The sequence below is a fragment of the Xenopus tropicalis genome, chromosome 1, assembly GCF_000004195.4.
Source record: "Xenopus tropicalis strain Nigerian chromosome 1, UCB_Xtro_10.0, whole genome shotgun sequence".
Lineage (NCBI taxonomy): Eukaryota > Metazoa > Chordata > Amphibia > Anura > Pipidae > Xenopus > Xenopus tropicalis.
Window position 1 is genome coordinate 95,768,998 of NC_030677.2, and position 21,453 is coordinate 95,790,450.

At 38.4% G+C, this 21,453-nt stretch overlaps 1 protein-coding gene across 1 annotated transcript in view; it reads left to right on the forward strand.

Annotated features, from left to right (window-relative positions):
- Window positions 1–21,453, forward strand: part of cfap299 (cilia and flagella associated protein 299) — a 187,087-nt gene that overhangs the window by 160,571 nt on the left and 5,063 nt on the right. The window contains exon 6 of the mRNA XM_002933999.5: window positions 20,739–20,868. Within this exon, the coding sequence (XP_002934045.1) occupies window positions 20,739–20,868 (130 nt within the window). The remainder of the gene's footprint in view (window positions 1–20,738; window positions 20,869–21,453) is intronic.

Below are 21,453 nucleotides of genomic sequence, written 5' to 3' on the forward strand. Positions count from 1 at the left end.
GTGCGAATTAGTTCTCCGGCAAACAGTTCGCTACATCTCTAGTGAAGCTGCCCTGTTTTGCTTCACTGAACAATTTGCAAAACCACAGAAAAAGTCAATTGCCATTTTTTCACTGTATTTATTTCTCACACCAAATGCATTGGAGGGAATGGAAGGGACATTTTCCTGCATGCAAGTGCATGGTGAAACTCTAGCTGATCTGTTTCCGCTGTGAAAATGTGCTCATCCCTAATAAACAGAAAAGCAAGCAGTATCCAACCTTGTACAGGACGAGCAACCAGCAAAAGTAGGAAGGCCTGCATATGTGTGTGTGTATTTATTTATATGTGATGGGGATATTTTTTGACATTTGCTATATTTGCATTTGTTGAGGCAGTTTCTGTAATTCTGAGAGGCTTTCACTTTTGGTAAAGTATCCTCTTATTTTAGTTTTGAACATTTTAAGCTTCATATCTACATCACTGACTAGTTTTGTTTATGCTATACTGCTGCAGACAGAATCCTTTGTAGTTTCACAAACTCTTACTTATTTACACTGCCAAGATATGTAATGACCAAACACTGCCCAGAATGAAGGTTGTCTTTAATTGTGGCTTTGGTTAAAGGGATTCAATTACAGTATTGCCTAAAACTTCTCAACCTCAGTTATGTAACCCACAGTATGGTGTGCTGTTTTATAAATTTTTGAAATGGACAATAGAGTTTGGCTTAAATAAAACTTAAACAAACTATTTTATTTTATATTTTACGCTTAGAGCATCCCCTTCTTTTTTGTTTAACACCGGGAGAACTGCATAAGCTAAGTAGCCTTTAAACCACAATAAGTACTTACTTGGAACACTCAAATACACTTCCCACTAGAGTCATCTGGGACAACTTTGGAGTCAAGGATCTTTATCAGACAAAGGGCTCCCTTTAGCTGAAATAGCATTAACAGAGAAGTCTTAAAAGTCTTCATTTCAATTGTTTAAAGTACCTAATTTGCTTTTTTTCCATAAATAATCAAGGGAGAAGGAGTCCAAACAATACTTCTGGCCCCTGGGGAACCATGGTAAAGAGGACTGTGGCTCCCTGTCCCTTTGTGCATATCAGCAGACTAACCATATCACCTGCTACTATGACCTAGGCTATTACCTACCTTTCTAAAGGGTGAAATCAGGCTTAACTGCTTTAACCGCCCAATTGATAAAAAACATATTTGAGAGAAGTGGGGTTCTTTCTAAACTTTGAGACTAAGTAGCAACCAATTTCATTTCTGTAATTGACTGGTAATATTTAATAAATAAAAAAGCAAAATAAATAGGCATAGAAGAGGTGCCCTTTCATAATGTAGTATGCATTTATCACTATAGTAACAATATATAATCACACTTACGGTTTAATGGACAAGTACATTTGGATGCATCAATCCTGCGTAGGCTACCTACAGTTTATTCTTTTGTCTTTTGAATGTCTCATAGACATAAAAGTCTAAGAGCGTATATAAAAAAAAAAGTTTCATTATTTAGTTAGTTGCTTTAACCATTTTATGTTAAATAAAATAGAAGCTGAAATGTAAAACTGAGAAATGAGAAACAGGTGAAAAAAATATTCTTCAGAGATATTTTTGGAATGGTGCATTGCCATAATACATTAGTGTAGTTTTAATATACAACATCACTTGTCAGAAATATAAATGTATATACAATTCCACATGTTCTGTTTATTTTAAACAACAGTTTGCATAACTTTTCCAAGCAAAAGTTCACTTTTTCAAGATTTCTATTGGAATTTGAATAAGTCACCAGGAAAAAAGTAATTTCCATGAAGAATATTCTTTTGATTGTGGTTCTGTAAATACTTGTTCTGGATCTGTACTCTTGGAGCAATGAGTCACTTTTTAAACAGAATAAGGAAAAATATGAAAGGTGATAGCTGATACCATACATTGTTAAACTGGGCCTGGCTAACTTCATCTTTTAGCATCATTTTAAAAACATTTTGCTTTTACTTAGTGACACTGTTCTTGGAAAACATGACTGGCCTGAAAACGTACAGAGCTCTGTGGATTTATGGTGCATGATATAGGCTACAGAAGTTTGACTGGTGTATAAAGGGTGAATTTTGGTGTCCATGTCTATTCTCTGCTCAAAATTTCAACTCACATTGTGGGGCACTTTGGGTTGTTCCTTTCTAAACCTAGAGTTAAGAGAGGGAATATAATAATGAGCCTGTCCCTCTACATGCATATGTGAATATAATTCTGCTAGTTTAATTTGAAATCTTATAAAATCTGCATACAGCTAGGTAAAGTTATTATTACCGTATATACTCGAGTATAAGCCGAGTTTTTCAGCACAAAAAATGTGCTTAAAAATTCAGGCTCAGCTTATACTCGAGTATAAGTGATACGCTGCGCTGGCATTCATCGCGCAAGCCGCACAACCCCCCCCCCCCCATGTAGTTGGCCGTTCGTGTGTGCGACCGTGTGCGCCCGCGAGTGCACACACGAACGTCCGCCTACACGGGGGGGATGATTGTGCGGCTTGCGTGACTGTGCGCATGTGTGTGCATGTGTGCATTTGATACAAATACAAACATATTACATATCTGTGCATTAATGGCAAACACACAGACACATGTAGGACAGTGTTCCCATTGCATGAATGGCCTGCATAACGACATCAGCTCTATCAATCTTTTTAATAACTCCAGCTCTGTAGGTGGGATCTTTATTTATGTAGTTGTAGGAGGGTAGCTTATATGATTCTTATATATATATATATATATATATATATATATATATATATATATATATATATATATATATATATAGAGTCTTTCTGAGGAGGGGTGTGAGTATGCAGGTGTCTGATGGGTTGCTCCTTAGGCAGTTCAGTTTTGTGGGGGTCTGCCACACAGGTGAGAATATCTGAAGTTTCATCTGCAGCTTATATTTTCTTGCCCATTAAAGTTTCTCAGGACACAGGTCTGGTTTAGCAAAGGTTAATAGGCTGTAGAAGTCAAGATTTAAAGAATATTGTGGTAATCCAGTGAAGCTAGGTCAAATCACATCTGTTCACATCGCCAGTTGGCCAAGCCCCTCTGATTACTATACTCATAATTTGCTAAAACAAATCTAAACATTAAATAAATGTTTGCCTGACTTGCCTGACAGTTAAAAAAAATAAAAGCTAAAACAATGAAAACTATGAGGCAAACTTTTCTCACCCCCATCCAGAAGCCTGTTACTCTAAAGGATCTTTACCTAGAACTTCTGACAAGCAGCAGTTGAGAACACTGCTCTTGGTGGCAGATTCAGTGCTTTGCTCCTTATCAGAAGTTCTAGGCATTGGGCACAGCCTTCCAGATGGGGGTGAGTAAAATTATTTTAGGCTCCATCCACCTTTCCCTAATCTGCAGCTTCCAACATTATATGTTTATTAAGAGTTCACAGGGGGTCACGCTGAGTGTCCTTTATTAATTATTTGATTATTGAAACTTAGCAGTAGCTGCTGCATTTCCCACCCTAGGCTTATACTCGAGTCAATACGTTTTTCCAGTTTTCTTAGGTAAAATTAGGTACCTCGGCTTATATTCGGATCGGCTTATACTCGAGTATATACGGTAGTTCAGATGTGTATTGCATGCCACACAGAAACTGGTATTGATCATGAATCATCTTTTCACCATCTTTGAAATACATATTCTTAGTTTCTTGTAAGAATGATGTTTTAATTTGCACCCTAAGTACGACTTCTGTACAGCAGGCCAGACTGCACACAGTATGAGAGATGTTGCACACACCAAGGAGAGGTCCAAGATCAAAAAGATAAGTAGCTAGTGGGGCAAGTTTCAAAAGGATGTTTATTGTCATTGCCCCTAGACACACTCAGGTTAATTTATCAAGACTAGGCAAATTTGCCTGTGGGCAGTAACATATAGCAACCAATCAGTGATTGGTTTTTTTTTTTTTAGCCAGCTGCAAGCATAACAATGAATGTAACAATTGAATTGGTTGCCATTGGTTACTGCCCACAGGCAAATTTGCCCAGTCTTGACAATTTACTCCTACTGTCTTCTTGTCTGCTTGGGAAAATATACTGGACACAAAATGTTGCACAGTTTTTATATTGTATCAATAAATGTGATTTTAGAATTTTTGTGGCTGGTAACCATTGAACAGCAAAATAAAAACAAACAAAAATCACTGATGTGATGAGTGCGGTAAAGTGGAGCTTTTTGAGACATAATTCATTAGATGCTTTGTATAAGTAATTGAATTCAAGACAGACTTTTATATTTAAAGAAACAAAGCCAAGCCACAGAAAATAAATTTTTAACATTAAATGGTGGATTTCTGAATGTGAAAGCAAGGAAACGATATTTTATGAATATATAAATCTTCATAATGTTTTAAAGAAAAGGATGATAAGCTGCGTAAAAAGCATTTTTGCTATTACAAGTACACCTCAAAAATTTTGGAAAGCAACTGGTAAAATTAAATATTCCAGCATAAACTGCGAGCAAAATTATGACAAATATAGCCTGACACAATGATGATAACTTTCATATTCTACAAATGCTAGCAGCTTAACAAAAAATATCGCTTGAGATTTTAAATGGCTTGTTATGCAAAGCTGCAGAGCAGCTGCAGAGTAGGAGGAGGGGCAAGAGTTTCGAAAAGCCACTACTCAGTAAATAAGGCAACAAAATGCTGCCAGGGAGGTTAACGGAATAAGGAGAAATTACAGTCCATTTAAACTTCACATATTTGGATGAAGTAGGAAAGAAGAGCACTCTTGCCAACTCAGTAAATGTTTAGCTTGGAGAAATTTACTTCCACATCTGGCTTCTGTTAGATGCTGTAAATATTACTTCTTTCAATTTCATCTTCTTTTTTAATTTACATTTTAGTTTGTTATCAAAATTGGACTCCTGCACACTAAGTCATTAACAGATGAACCAGGCAGTGCCTATACATTAGGTCAGAGAAATATGGAATTTTGCTGGTTCTGGCTCTTTTTTGTTTCAACATTTGTTCCAGCCCCACTTTAACTCATACGAAAATTACGTATTTGGTAAATGTGTGTGTGTTTTTTTTAACATGGTCACAGTGGTTGCACTCCTATACAACGATATCTGAGGCAGTAAATTTGCTTTAGCCTTAATATGATCATCTGACCTTTAGACTGCAATGCCAATATGGGAACCACTGGAACACTATGAAGATTTTCATTCGTCCAGGTCATGGTAATCAGGTTGCGTAATCATCGAAGACATTTCCTCACTCATCCGAGCAGCTTTTTCAGTTCAACTTACTGGTATTGGAAGTCCTTGGCATATAAACTCCTCCACTAAACCAATCACAATGGAACATTGTAACTCTTCAGAGAGTAAAGGTGGCCATACACGAGGCGATTTCGCTCGTTGTGCGATGAACGATTATATCGACAAACGATCGTATGGCGATCGAGTTCCCATACGATATGCCATCCACGGGCAACGATAATTCGGGAAAGATTTTGTCGCATCATTATCGTAAAATACCTACGATCGTACATCTACGTACGATCGATGTCGTTGACTTCTGCTGCTGGCAATCGTGACATGCGCAGAGAACAATCGTTGAAAGACAAATGTCTGACACTCACACCAACTGGCAGATTTTATCGTTAAACGACCAAAATTTTTAAACCTGGCCGATCGATTTTGGGGACGATAATGTCGGCTCGTTTAGTGGGCCGACGATCGTTCGTACACCACCAACTATACGATAACTTAACGATAGCATCGGATCGTTCGGGAATCGGTCGTTTGTAAGTAAAAAATCGGTCCGTGTATGGCCACCTTTACAATGTACCTCTCCGAAGAGTTACAATGTGCCATTGTGATTGGATTAGTGTAGGAGGAGTTAAGTGAACACATTGTCTGTACCAAAATTGATTGAATGACAACGATCTGTCAAGCAAGACCTCGGGGACAGGAAAAAGAATCTTTAAACCTAAGGGTTAGAGTAAGTGACAGACTGGAACAAGCCATAGTGGGTAAAGAACATAACTGGAACCCCACATAACATGCTAAAATAGACAGAACAGAAAAGGTATCAAAAGAACTGGATACAAGACAAAGACTACATAGCAGGGCTACAATGCTCATACAAACCTCCCAAATCTAAATTGAGGCAGCCTTCAATTCATTTTTACTTAGTTTACAACTAGCATTTGTTATTTTACTCAAGCACAAAAATCTAATTTTTCAACGCAACCTTATTTGCCAATTTTCTTCCCAGTTCTCCAGTTTAATAATATCTCTCTGCATGGATCATATGCACAGTGTCAGCTGCAAAAAGAGTATACTTGCATTGCCAACCATCATTTATGCACAATTTTAAAAGGACCAAGGACAGACAGCTATGGTAACCCACTAATAACACTGGTTTTAGAAAATGTTCCACTTAATCACTGTAATCTATCCTTCATGCATAAACATTATGTGCAAGGGTAGCGATGAGTAAAAATGACATGTTCTGCTTAAAAATTTTGTGAAAAATTTTGATGCATGGCACTCGAGTTGGGTGAAATTACATTGCTGTTAATCTATTTTTAGCTCTGCAATAGCATATAAATTGCATTACATCAGCTGTTCTTCATTTAAAAAAAAGCTACCTGTGTTGTCAGTATCTTCCAAACATGGTATGAAGACAGCACCTTAGATAGAGAAGGGGTGGGCTGGGAAGGTCTCTGATCCCATTGGTGGGAAGGCATGGGGCAAATAATTATGTCTGCTGTTGTTTTTCTTTTGTTTTTGTTTTTTCTGTTGAATTTATAGTGTGGATTTGCAAAATCTTTTGCCGTGGGCGAAACTTCAAACTTTGGGCCAAAACTGGTGAAAAAGTTTTCACATTAGTTTTTAAGGCCATTATTTCTAAATTTAATCAATAATATTCTGTGTTGAACACAACCATTTGACAACCATTTCGACACAACTATTGTGATTTTAAATATTTTTCAGTATCTTATCCCTTATTAACCCTCCAACAACTTTTCATAAATCTAATGTCAAACTATCAAGCCTATCATTTTTAGGCTGAGAAAGGGATACCTTTTGATTATAAGAGAATTTAAAGACTGTAAATAGATGTTACAGGGGAACTAGTTAGCAGCTAATTGTGCACACAGAACGTCTTCCCATAATAACTGTTATGATGGCATAACGTAATTTCCGCAATCAGCAGCTCCCGCCCGCCGTGCCTTGCATTATCCGATAATGCAAGCCTTCATGGACTTTTTTTGTGAAATCCCTTATGCGGCCCAGCCTCATCCTGACTTTGCCTCCTGCGGCCCCCAGGTAAATTGAGTTTGAGCCCCCTGCACTAACCACTAATTTAGGTGTTGCAAGGGATTTATGTGGCTTTGATACTATTCACTTCAGTGGCTTTTTATACTTTATAAAAGATTGTTTGCATAATTTTTGGGATAGTTCTGCCATATGTACTTTTATAAATCTACATGTAAATCTATATACATGCAGAAAATCTACATACACGCAGAAAAGATGCCATGTCAAAGGGAAACATTAGCATTATTTTACAAACTATCTGTTTAAATATATGATCATTTTTATAGCAAATGTTCACTTTACACTTACACTGGCTGAGTGAGCAAAGGGAGCCTTTCTTTCCCCCTCCATCCTGACAGCTGTTATAACCCTGTTTGCCTCTCTCCTTTGTTCTGATGGCCCCCTTGCATTTTATGGTACAGTGTGGCTTCCATGCATTTCATGACAGAAACAGTGACCACTAAACCCTGTGCAGACTATCATCAGCAGTCACTCAGACCCACTGTCTCCAAGTTGCTGCAATTTATATAATGTGAGAAGTAACTTCATAGACTCATCATGAGCACTGCAGAGAAAGGTAACAGGTGCTGGGAGGTATGCCACTGTGGGTGCCACCGTGGACCCCATTGGACCTAATTAGGGTTCCTATATGGCAGTATTTTACTTGATGGCAATTTTATTATAAAAGGTGTCTGTGCTAAATTTACATGCTTGTTCCCTTTGGCGGGTCAGATCCAAGGTGTAAACCCATCTGCACAGAGTGAACACTCATAAAAAGAATACTCCAGCAGCACTCCAAAATGGTGAATGTACAGTGGAATATTCTTCTTATGATTCAGTATGCTGTGTGAAAAGTGCAAAAAAAGCAACAGCAACAGCGGGGGGTTATTGTCACAAGGCACATACCTCTACTGTCCACCTACCCCTTGTTCAGGGTCTTTCAGAATTGTAAGATGCTCACACGCCGGGGGGGGGGGGGTGAATTTGTGCAAAAAGGGGCAGTTTGCCTCAGGTACCCAGCCCTAAATTAATGGAACTTTCTATTGCAGGACCAAATCCTTGATTTTTCATAGTTCATCAGTTTGTTTCTATGTAAGTCAGAGACAGAGATACAGTAGATATAGCTGATTTTAGTGCTCTGATTTTAGAATCGAATCAGCAGTTCAGTGTTTGAGACTGCTGCCGGTCTTTGTTAGTGTACTTTTTTGGTAATGTTCTGTTTGCTCCAATGCCTTTCTGTCTTTGACCTTCTGCAACATATTTGTATATTTCAACTTTTTCACATTAATAGCAAATTGAAGTGACATACTATTGGTAAGCTTTATTTGTCAAAGTGTGTTGGCAGTTCTGACATTGGACCAGATTCAATTCAGTCACAGTTTATCATGTGAAAACTCATGGACGAGATTTAATTCAGTTCCAGTTTTTTGCCACAGACTTCAATAGAGTTTTTATGTTATAAACCATGGGATAAGTTTTTTTTAATTGAATTTGCATCTCAAGTGGAATCTCGTCCATGAGTTTTCACGTGATAAACCTTTTTTCTCACTAAACTGAATCTTGTTGGAAATGGTTAATGCAAGTACTTGTATGTTGTGTTAAAAATTAACACAACACAAAAAACACAGTTATTGTATAAAGATATGTCATACATTTTAACGTAACTTTTTTCAAGTAAATTGGAATCTAAACTTGAATGATTCTATAGAAACAAATCACACAGACTTTTTTCCAGGAATAAGAGATTTGAAGGGTTGCCTTTTTTTTAAAATGTAAAATGGCATAATATTGCCATCAACACCAGAAAGACAATAAAATTGGGCCTGATGCAAATGTGCTTCAGTTCTGGAATGTCTTCATAGCACTTTTTCATATAGCAGCATTAGCAAGTTCTCTCTAAATGTTTTTGGTCCTCAAAGGCTTTAATTCACATTCTAACTTTACACTCTTGTGAATAAAAAATTAAAATGACTTTCCAGTCTGATCTAGTAACAAGCTTTGGATATGAAAGAATAAGATGGAATTTCAGTGTGCCAAAAGTGCACGGTTTCATTGCTTTGTCTTGGCAATGCACCTGCAGTCAGTAAATGGTTCCTAGTGACAAACATGATGTGTAAAAAATGCAGCTTATTTCATTCCCAGATATGATTTATTTATCTGCTAGGGTGCTTATTTGGCTTAAAGTATTTTACTGCATAGACTGCATGCAACTGTGTGCAATATCTTGGTTGACCAAAACATATCAATTGATAACATTATAAATATAAATAAAATATAATTTAGAGCAACCACTGAATTTGTTTGGTGTGGCAGTATACCATTAAAGAGACACTGGGTCTAGTTAGTCAACACTGGGCAAATTTTCACCTTGGCAGTAAACCATAGCAACCATATCACAACGGTCAGGCCCGGATTTGTGGAGAGGCCACAAAGGCCCGGGCCTAGGGCGGCAGAAGTTTAGGGGCGGCATGCCGCCCCGCCGCAAAAAAAAATTTAAATTTGGCTCCCATATGGAGCAGTCGGGACCTCTCCCCACTGCTCCGTATGGGCGTTTTAAGGAACGCATGCGCACTGGGGGCGCTTTCGCGCATGCGCATGGGTGGGGAGGGGGCGACCGACAGGGGCGGCCTCGGGGCGCCCAAAACAGAAATCCGGCCCTGACAACGGTGTGGAATTTTATTTTGCGGTGGGGGGTCATTTGGTCATTTGTGGTTGTCCACTGATAAGGACCTTTGTTTAATTGTCTTGTTATTTTAGGGTTTGTTTTTCCTTGAAAATATGAGCAATTATAATTTTTTTTTTCTAATAAACTTGAAAATCTAAGGCGTTTAATAGATAAAAGACATTTCCAAATTAGAAAAAAAGTTTTATCATTCCTGGAATTATCAGCCTTGATCAATGACTCGGAACTACAGTAGTTGCCAAGGCAAGAAGATAATGCATTTAATCAAAACAACTAGTAATGGCTTTTAAGAAGTGCTTAAACTTGAGCACTTCAATACTACTATGTTACAGGTTATTAATATCATTCACTTCAAAGAACCTTAATTTTTTTCATTAAAGTAGGATTTATAGTGAAGAGTTGCTTTCTTTGACCTTTCAAAGCTAGCATTACTGCACATGCTGTATACATTTCTGCAGTATTTTTTTTTTTTTTTTTTTTTTTAAAGAATATAAAAAAAATACCAGTTTAGCTGATTTCCTGTCTTCAAGAAATGTTCAACTTATCAGGGCTTTCCATCTTTTTGTCTCTACAGCTGCTGCTAAAATTCACCAGCAAAGGGCTTTTTTGGAAATGTTTTAATGACCTCAATTCAAGCCACTTAATTGTGTCAGACTGTCAGATCAAGCAGGGCTGGAACTAGGGGTAGGCAGAGTAGGCACCTGCCTAGGGCGCAATCACTGGGGGGCGCATTTTAAAAGGAATTTTTTTAATTTATTAAAACTAGTTTCCTTGGTAGCCTTGGCCTTCCAAAACTGCCCTCCCCAACCCTCTCTGGCATGTGTGTTGTTCACTGTACTCATTAACTGGGACCCAGGAGCGCACCCCCATCCTCTCTTTGCCGGGACGTACCTTAATAACCTGACGCGCTCCCCTATTATCGTGCTGGCACGCATGCACAGTAGGGGGTAGCGCGTACAGTGTCATTCAAACAGAGAGAGCTGGCGCGTTGCAAAGTGTGAAAAGTTGTGAACCTTGTTGCTGGCTGCTGGCACAGGTAGAGATTGGGGACTTGGTGGCAATGAGAGGGATTGTCCGCTTCTGGCACAGGTTCAGATTGGGGGCTTGGGGGCAATATGATGGCTGCTGACACAGGTTCAGATTGTGGGCTTGGGGGCAATATGATGGCTGCTGACACAGGTTCAGATTGTGGGCTTGGGGGCAATATGATGGCTGCTGACACAGGTACAGATTGGGGCTTGGGGGCAATATGAGGGATTGGCTGCTGATTCTTGCATTATGCAGGGGTCCATTCATTGCTGAACAATTATAGTTGCGCAATGTTACAATGGAATCCATACACGCACTGATAATATCGTACGAAACCTCGTTTCGTACGATATTCGGTGCGTGTATGGTATGTCGGCGAGTCGATATCGCAGGAAGCTGCTGATATCGGCCGACTCGCCGATCGGACCAGTTTGAAAATTTTGATAGAAGGCGCCTGACCAAAATCTCCCTTCAGCGCTGAATCGGCAGAAGGAGGTAGAAATCCTATTGTTTCTACCTCCTTACCTGCCGATTCAGCCCTGAATGGTGTGTGGCGAATCTGACGATGTTTTGTGTGACCGATGGTCGCACAAAACATCGTCAGATCGCCACGTGTATGGCCAGCTTTACAGGGGGGTGGGTTCTAAAATATATTAGTGTGCAATTTAAAATATCTTCTTCCATTAGTATATAAATTGGCAACACAAGCAGTATTAGATACAGGTGGAAGTATATTCTTCAGATGGTTATCAATGGTACACCATCACAAGATATTTTAATAATAAATGGACACTTTAATTTAAAAGTAGGGTTGAATGGTGCTGACAACATATATGATAGGTCTGGCTTTAGATAATGCAATGACAGTTAAACAATGGGTGTTATGCAAAGAGGCTCTTGAAAGATAAGGAGAAAAGGGTCATGGGACATCAGAGAGAGTTCAAGAGTAACCCAAATTGCTGGGAAGAGCAGAGTTTGCACCAACAAACCATAAGGGGAAGGCTTTACAAATAATGGAGAGAAGAAAGAAATTGAAAGTAGATAAATATCAGTGACCAGAGAGTGCAAAGAGATGTCGACGCTGCTGTGCAAACACAAGTGAGGAGAGATGATGCAGCATGGTTGGATCCACAATGTGCAGAAGTAACTCAAGAAGTGCAAATGATGATATCAAAATACATTTTGACTTTAATACTGATTATAATTATAAAGACTCCTTTGACTATTTAGATGAAGTGGAACTCAGTATACTAGAAAGTGAAGTCTGTATTTCTGTTTCCTAATAGAAAGGTATAGATGCTAATGCAGCTGAGCTGATCAAGGCTGATGGAGAGAAATTTTTTCCATTAATATCTACAATCAGACCTTGCAAACAGGACAATGGCATAAAGATTGGCTTTGTTCTGTTTTCATACCAATCCCAAAAACAATGGAACAGAATGATCAGACATCAAAAATATCACTGATCAGCCATGACAGCAAGATATTTATGTGAATCAGCTGGGAGCTGGCAGAAGAACATATTGGTTTCACGCAGGTATTGAGGCCAGAGATCAAATGTTCAACCTTCCTTTGATATTGGCCTTTGACATACCATGTGAATTTAAATAAGGTCTGGAAAGTTAGAAGTCAAATGGGCTTAATCAACTCTATTTTAGGCCATTAGACATATTTATGTAAACTAACAATCCTCTATCATAATTAAGAATGCTCTTTCAGAATCGATCCAAACTATCCTGATTCCAAATAAACAGTAGAAACATGAACAACTTGCACTATACAGATAATATTATCCTCATTATATCATCACAAGTAGGACTTCTGCAGTTGTTTGATACACTGGAGGCATTAGCGGTTCCTGGACAACATTTATTTCCACAGAACACACCTTAAGCAAGTGAGAGCTTGGGGTCAACATCAACCAGAAAGGTGACTACAGTAAAGAAATATGAGTAAGGTAGACAGAGCACAGATCAAATAGACCGATTTTTAAGGAAATTACACATTAAGCCCCAACTAATTAAAATAATTTCCCAGCAAAATTTTAGAGAAGCTTTTCAGCACTCATCCTACAAGTATAAGACAGCAGCTCAACAGGCAGAAATCGAATTCAGCATTTTACATCATATGAAACCTGCCTAACTCCTTGTGGATCCAGAGGAAGGCGAAAAAAAAACCTTCTAAATAGAGATGTAGCGAACCTCACAAAAAAAGTTCGCAAACCCGTTTGCGAACTTCCGCCAAAAAGTGCAAACTTTTGCGAACTTTGCGAACCCCATAGACTTCAATGGGAAGGCGAACTTTAAAACCTAGAAAAGCCATTTCTGGCCAGAAAACTGATTTTAAAGTTGTTTAAAGGGTGCCACGACCTGGACAGTGGCATGCAGGAGGGCGATCAAGGGCAAAAATTTCTCTGAAAAATACGTTGTTGACACAGCGTTGCGTTTTGTGCTGTAAAGGGCAGAAATCACACTACATTTCTAAACTTGTGTAATAAACTGCTTTAAAACGTCCGGCGTCTACATGCCAATCAAGTCGTGTAAAGGTTACAGCCGGTTCACACGCAAAGACAAAACGCCGCAGTAGTGGATACGAAATATATTATTGCTGGTGGAAAAACATCACTCAGGGGATTTTATTGCAATGCAATGTCACTACTATGTGTAACATAGTACTATGGTGCACTACTATGAACAACAGCAAACAGCACTGGACACGTTAAAGACAAGTAACTTAAATTTAAAAAAAAAAAAAATTAATAATAAAAAAAAAAGTGATCTCTGGTTGGTGCTGGGGGTGAACTAGGAGCAGCACACCAGTCCCCAACACAGCTAGACTAATAGCACTGGGCTCTATAAATTACAGTAGCAAAGTAAAAAAACATAAAAAAAAAAATGATGTGAATGTGTGGTTGGTGCTTAGTGCACTACTATGAGCAGCACACCTGTCTCCAACACACAGACAGAGCTGCAGCACACAATGAAAAGAAGAGTAACAGTAATCAGAAAATAAAAGCAGTCCTTACAAGGACTATTGGGTTGCAGCAGATGAGATCAGCAGGACAGCTGTCCCCAGCAGCTACATACAGAGCAGTAGAAAGTAGATTACTAGTCAGCAAAGCTACCTAAACTGTCCCTCAAACCCCTCCCCAGCTCTCTCCCTATGCTAACTCATCAAACACACACAGGCAGAATGTAAAATGGCTGCTGGGCTTCGGTTTATATATGGAAGGGAGTGGTCCGGGGGTGGTCCAGGAGGGAGAGCTGCCTGATTGGCTGCCATGTATCTGCTGGCTCTGGGGTGAGAGGTCAAAATTTGGCTCCAGCTAAGGCGAACCCAAAATTGCGAACTTCGCTAAAAGTTCGCGAACTTGCGAACTTGCGAACACCCGATTTTCGTGCGAATTAGTTCGCCGGCAAACAGTTCGCTACATCTCTACTTCTAAAGCCTCTCTAATATGAGGAGAGAAAAAGGAAAATTTCCTATCATACTTATTGTAATTTTCTTTTACCTGGCTACTTTTCATGTCAGCAATACTATAAGTATTCGCCCCACCCCTCTACCATGCTTAGCATTGTAACTTACCCTCTAAGGTCATAAAAGACCCATAACCACCTTACCAACCTATCTAATAATTTAGTTAAGCGAGAGGGATCCTCTGAAGAACAATCTCCAGAGCAAGGTGAAAGGTAGTAACCACCTTGGATAGAAATGTATCAACTGGTTTTAGGATAACCTTATCTGACCAAAAGATGATCTTGATCCTAATTGCTACCAAGAACAATGTTTTAAGGGTAACGAACCACAATGATGCCTCTTCCAAAGGCTTAAAGGGAGACTCACACAGAATTTTTGGGACCAGAGGGAGATCCCAGACAGGAGACAATGCCGTCTAGGAGGGCAAATCTTAAAAATGGCTGAGAAGAAGCATTTTACTACCGGATCTTCTTCTCATCTAATCTCAATCATCGCAGGTAGTGCTTCCACATGAACTTTCATGTTCTGTATTGCAACCCTTTATTCAAGCGATGATTAACATATTTCTCGAAAGCTTCTTTCTTCTCCGCTGAATTGGGGAAACAAAAAAACACATCTTGAGAGGGAACTAAAGAAAACTCTATGCTGTACCCCCTTCTCAAGACTGTAAGGAACCATAGGTTTGAAATAGAATTCTCCCAAGTAAAATCTTGAAAGCCTGGCCCCGACATGGGAACTAATTTTCAGGACGACTTCTTAGAAGTTGGGGGTGATTTAATATTGCCTCCCCTGAGGGCTGTGGACTGACTTCCTCTCCAAGAAGACTGTCTGTAGTTGGCTCTCTTAAAGGGCTGTACCTTTGTTGTTTTTTTTTCTCTCCAGTGGTAGAAAGGTACTTTTACCCCCTTTGGCCTTAGCAATAACCTCATCCAACTTGGGGCCAAAAAAAGGCTTCCTCCTACATACTATAGCAAGGCACATTGACTTAATGGATGCTGTGTCTGCACCCTAAGCCAAAGGGCTCTCCTGGCCGAACCGACACTGCCATAGATCTAGATGCCAGCTGAGTAGAAATTCACCACTGCCTTGAACTTGAACTTGATGGACTCTGGTCTGGGTTGAACTTGATGGACTCTGGTCTATTTTTAACCTTATGTAACTACATTAGGCTCCCACTGCCTTGTAGGCTTTACGTAACTTTGTCTCTACCCTTCTTTCTATGGGATCCTTCAGCACAGATGAATCATCACATGAATAAAAGAAGAGTCAACTGCCGGAGGTGTATCCCAGTTTTTTTTATCCTGCTCCTTAAATGGATACAATTAAGAAAATCTTGTTGCTAGAGAAGTAAACAAAATTTTCTTTGCTGCTGTACCCCACTCCATTGAAATCAACTCAGAGATTTCTGGGAAAAGAGGAAAAAACTCCCTCGGCTTCGAAGAGGAAGGAAGACTTTAGCTTTCTGAGAATCTGTTGTTTCTTGCACCCCCAAAATTAACTTCACTGATTTAATTAAAGGGTCAACCAGAGACAAGTCGAAAGCTGCAGAGTCTTCCTCCTCATCATCATCAGAAAAAACATCAGAAACCAGACCTTCTAAAAAACTCTCATCCCCTGAAGAAGAAAATTACACATTATCTTCCATGGACACCAAAACTCCCAGGGCAGAAGACACCCCCTGTCAGAAGTGGGGTCTCCCAGCAGCAGACCAAAGCAGGACTTACCAGAAGAAGAAGAAGAACTCAATTTCTTTCTTTTGCTTTGCACTAAATCCATGAATACAAGCTATAAGAAGAAGCAGCAAGATGGAATAGAAGGAAAAAAATGACCTCATGGGAAGCATGTGAAAGAAGAAAAAAAACCCCAAAAAAACTGTTAGCCAAAACTAACAATTTTAGTTTTACTAAATGAATGCGATGAATGTAAAATTCACAGAACTGCTGAAAAATTCTCTAAGCAACGACAAATTAGGCATTTTATGTGACTGCAGCTTTTTTGACAACCGCGACTTTTACATCACTTGCTTTTTTCGCTCATCACTAGAGTTGAAATAACACTAGTGCTGGATTTCCTTGTTAGAAGCACCATAATTATAGCTTCCCTCCTGATGAAGGCAGGTTTAAACACTTCCCCAAACATTGCTTTTTCAGGAAGGGAAGGATAACTAGCATCAAATATTATCTCACTCTATGGGGCTGATTTACTTACCCACGAACGGGTCGAATGGAGTCCGATTGCGTTTTTTTCGTAATGATCGGTACTTTGCGATTTTTTCGTATGTTTTGCGATTTTTTCGGATTCTTTACGAATTTTTCGGATCCAATACGATTTTTGCGTAAAAACGCGAGTTTTCCTATCCATTACGAAAGTTGCGTAAAAAGTTGCGCAATTTGCGTAGCGTTAAAACTTACGCGAAAAGTTGCGCATTTTTCGTAGCGTTAAAACTTAACGCTACGAAAAATGCGCAACTTTTCGCGTAAGTTTTAACGCTACGCAAAATGCGCAACTTTTTACGCAACTTTCGTAATGGATACGAAAAACTCGCGTTTTTACGCAAAAATCGTAATGGATCCGAAAAATTCGTACAGAATCCGAAAAAATCGCAAAACATACGAAAAAGTCGCAAAATATTCGTTTTCAAGTCGGAACTTTTCCAATTCAGGTCGGATTCGTGGGTTAGTAAATCAGCCCCTATGGGTAGGTTAAAAGCCATTACATTTCTTTCAAAATATCTTTTATCATTGCAATGCATTTGCACAAAGTAGCTTATAATGTAAATAATACTGCTTTTATAGTTTACCTAAATTATGACATCTTCTCAGTCAGATGCAAAAAGCATATTTTGCTTTTTATCTTTTGTAATAATTTTGAAAGGTCAGTAATAAAAGATAAGATTGTGAAAATCAGACCTCATGTTTTTTTTGTGACACCCTCGCCATAAGCACAGTGGAAATAACCTTGGAAAAAGTCCAGTTAAACACTTTGATTTCAATTACACTTGTTTAAATTGGCTCTTTCTTTTTCCCCAACCAGTTCATCGATCCAGAGGCATTTCCCATAACCTTCTATTTCCTTTGTTTCATTCCTCACACTGCAGGTTTATGTTAGGTTTAATTTTTTTTTCCTCTCTTTGATCAGTTTATGTGCTTATATCTGACCACACCTCATACTGTAAAAAAAGATCAAATTCATTTTTATGTGGTAGTGAAAATTGACTAAGTTATGTGGTACCCATTTATATTTTTGAGCCTGTGCATCCACAGTGGTGATCTATCAGAAAAATCCTATGCACTGACATGTTAATGTACCTTTCCTTATTTACATTTGCTCTGATTGGCAACCAATCAAAAGGGCCTTAGTCTGCAGCCAGTGAGAGCAGAGCAATGGATGTTCTAGACTTGACATTCCCTTTGATTTTGCTGTGCTAGTAGTTGAGGGTATGCACATGTAGTGTGGGGGGGGGGGGGGGCAGGGTTTCTGAGGTGCCTGTCCCATATGGGGGGCCAGAAACTTTCTTGGCTGGGGGCAAATAACAAAAGCAGTTTCAGCTTGCTTTTAAATGCATATACTGGTTCAATTAAGCAATCTGTCCCATCTCTTTTCAGTATGCCCCAATCTTTGCAGATACTAAGCATTTACAGTAGGTCTGTGGGAGCTTTCATATTTGGCCACTGATTCATATTATGTCTTGTGAGTGTGACTGATTATAGATAAAGCATTTTTACAAGCTTTTATTTATGCTGTTGGGGCACCCTGTTTTTATCTTTTTAGTCATGTCTGGTGTGCTAGTGTAGTTCAGCATATACAGTAGTTACATAGTTAAGTTGGGTTGCAAAAAGACCAAAGTCCATTAAGTTCAACCCCTCCAAACAAATCCCAGTGCACATACAGGGACTACTGCTGCTGGTTTTTAAGCTGTTAAGCTACAATGGAACATCCACAGTTGGGTATTTATCATGGAGGACAGCCTGAAGGTAAAGTCCTAGTGCCATATTTTTCCATATCTAATATGAATCCCAGGAATGGGGAAGGGATATGTTTTCAGAGAAGTATGTATTAACAGAAACATACAAAAAAAAAGTACAGAGCATGCACAGTGACTGAGGCATACTGAGAAGAGGTGGGGCAGTTTGCTTCAGTAAACCAGTGTGTGCAATCAGAACCCTGTCCGAGTACATTGCACACTTAAGGGGAAGTGCTTATTCAGTCGAGTTCTTTTAAAAAAATGTGTATAACTTAACTACCAAGATAAACTTTTTTTTACATAGACATACAGGATTTCACAGATCAATGCTGCTTAATCAGGCTTTTTAAGATGTAAATGTAAAAAAAAAGGGAGTCCACGCGTAGCTAATTTGTTTTGAATTTAAATTCTCTAAGTTGATAGCTTTTATTTATAATCATAAGTACAGCATAAACTATTAGGTAAACAGAACTGTATTTCTTCCTGCAATTGACATTCTCTTACATATGCTAGAATATGTTTATGTGTTCCATAGTGGAACTTGGAATGCCATAACAATATCTTATACGCAATATACTTAGGAATACATTACTTGGGCCATATAGACAAACATACTAAATTATCATAATATCCCTTCATATTATATTACAACTTGTACATATGTTCCACATTAAAATAACACTCAAATTCCCTTGAAAACTATACTATCTTTAAATTCATTCAAAATGAATATCATATGAGACAGTTGTTAAACTGTTATACGTTACCTCAGAGACCTGTTGATAAGACAACATTGAACATGGGCATTCTACAAACTGAAATTGTACCATTTTACATGGGAAATCTGTAAGAGGCCACTATATTTAGATTGCACTCACTACAGAATTAGGTCAGCTGGACCTAAAATAATAACAGCATATATATATATCAAATGCATTATTTTATTTCCTTTTTAAAATGGTATATTTATTTGTTTTTTTGGGGTCCTGTGGTTACTTCAAGGGACAGTTTGAAACTGGCAGTCAGCTGTCTGTGAGTTTGTATGGTTTTTTTGTATGAACTGCTACTGATGCTGCTGCTACTTATTTTAAGCACTTTCAGTTGAACTCTAGAAGTCTGATTAAAAGATTTGCTGATGACTACATCTTATTATGGAGTTAAAATTATAAACCATTGTACTGTTAATTTGTTGCTGGAGATTGCATGGCATGTTTTTAAAGGGGATAAAAACCCAAAATTACATTTTGCCTAGTGAAGATGTAATTCAGAATTCAAAATGGGTAAATATGGCTTTCTACACACTAGCAAACCATGAACCTGCCAAACATATGTTTTCTTTTCTTTTTTAAAAATCCAATGTTGCAATTTACACCATTTTTCTCCTACTAGATCTTGAATACAAAGTTCAGTGGAGTTACTTATGAGCAGGAAGGCAGTGTGCAAATAACCAAAACATGGCCAATCCACCATATCTGCTTTAATTGGTTTTGTTTTAAAGCGGAGAGCCCTGCAGCCACCCTAATGAATACATTGCTACCTGCATTTGGCAGATGTCAGAGCGTTCAGAACTTTCTGGATATCAGTTTTCCAGATAACAGACCCCATACCTGAACATGTGTAAAGTAGTGTGCAGAATTCAAAATGGCTAAAAATGTTTTTCTGGGCAAAACTGAATAAACACCAACAATTTTACTAATCCACCTTTTAGATTAACAATCTCCCTTTACTACAACCTCATATAGTTCACAATGGTGGTTATGTAATAAAGGGCATTAAGTTTGCCATGGAACAGCAACCCATAGCAACCAATAAGATGTTGGCTTTTAAACAGGCAACCAGAAAATTCTACCTGTTAATTGGTTGCTGGGGTTACTGCTCCTGGGCAAACTCAGTGTCTTTTATTTCATATGAGGAAATATTATACCTGAATACAAGCAACACATTATCTACTCAGTTTTTTGTAAATATCACATTTGTAAAGTTACTTGGCATACAGAGTCTTTTGGTTAAGAATGTAGATACTATGTACTTGACACTGCAAGGGTTATCATGTGTTTCCTTTATTTTGCCCATTGCCTTCTGTCATCTTTTGAGCTAAAATTTTCTGTTCATAATAAACTAGGACACTCATTTTCTCTCACTGCATATTTATGGGACAAAAAAAGGCACAATAAAACCACTATGTACCTAATATAAGTACATAAAATATTGTGTCTTTTACACACACGTCTCTAATTCTGTCTATGTATGCTATTGTACTTTCAGTTTTTATAACTGGGAAAGCCATGTCTCAACATCAAACTCAAGCCCAAATTACCAAGTGATTGCAGAATCTTCATCTGGATTACTGTTCAAAAATAAAAGAGACAGAAAAATACTAAATGTGGACCCTAAGGTAAGTATTTTTCTCTGAGCAATGTAGCAATATTTATTTACTTCTCAAATTGTCTAGCTCATTCCAAAAGTAGCTAATTTAGATTTTCACTTTTTAGTCCATAAACGCTCACCCAAATGAATTCCAAATTATTGGTGTTTATAAGATTAATATGATTATCTTTTGTACCCATATCCCGAACTATTTGAGTAAAATTATTGAATTTTTACACAACTGCAAGCTTTTTTTATTTGGTTGCCCCATTACTGTAATTGCATAAAAACAACCTGTTTGTTTAGCTTTTTCCACTTGTAGTAGAACCTTGGCCACATGCCCTTTACTGGAAGGCTTGTAGCATATTTTTGTAAACTTGCCAAAATTAGCCATGTTATTTCCTAACGTAATTTCATGAATGCAGATACCTATCTGTGATTGCTCAAAATAATCAAACACAACTACAACCTATCCCTGCTACCCTTTGCACCTAGAAACTCAAAACCTTCTTTCTAACACCAAAGCTTTAGCCATGCATTAAGATCCCTAAGCTCCTAGTGCCTTTTGAGTTTGCATGAGGAACATAGCAACATACGCTTTGCATTAGCTTAG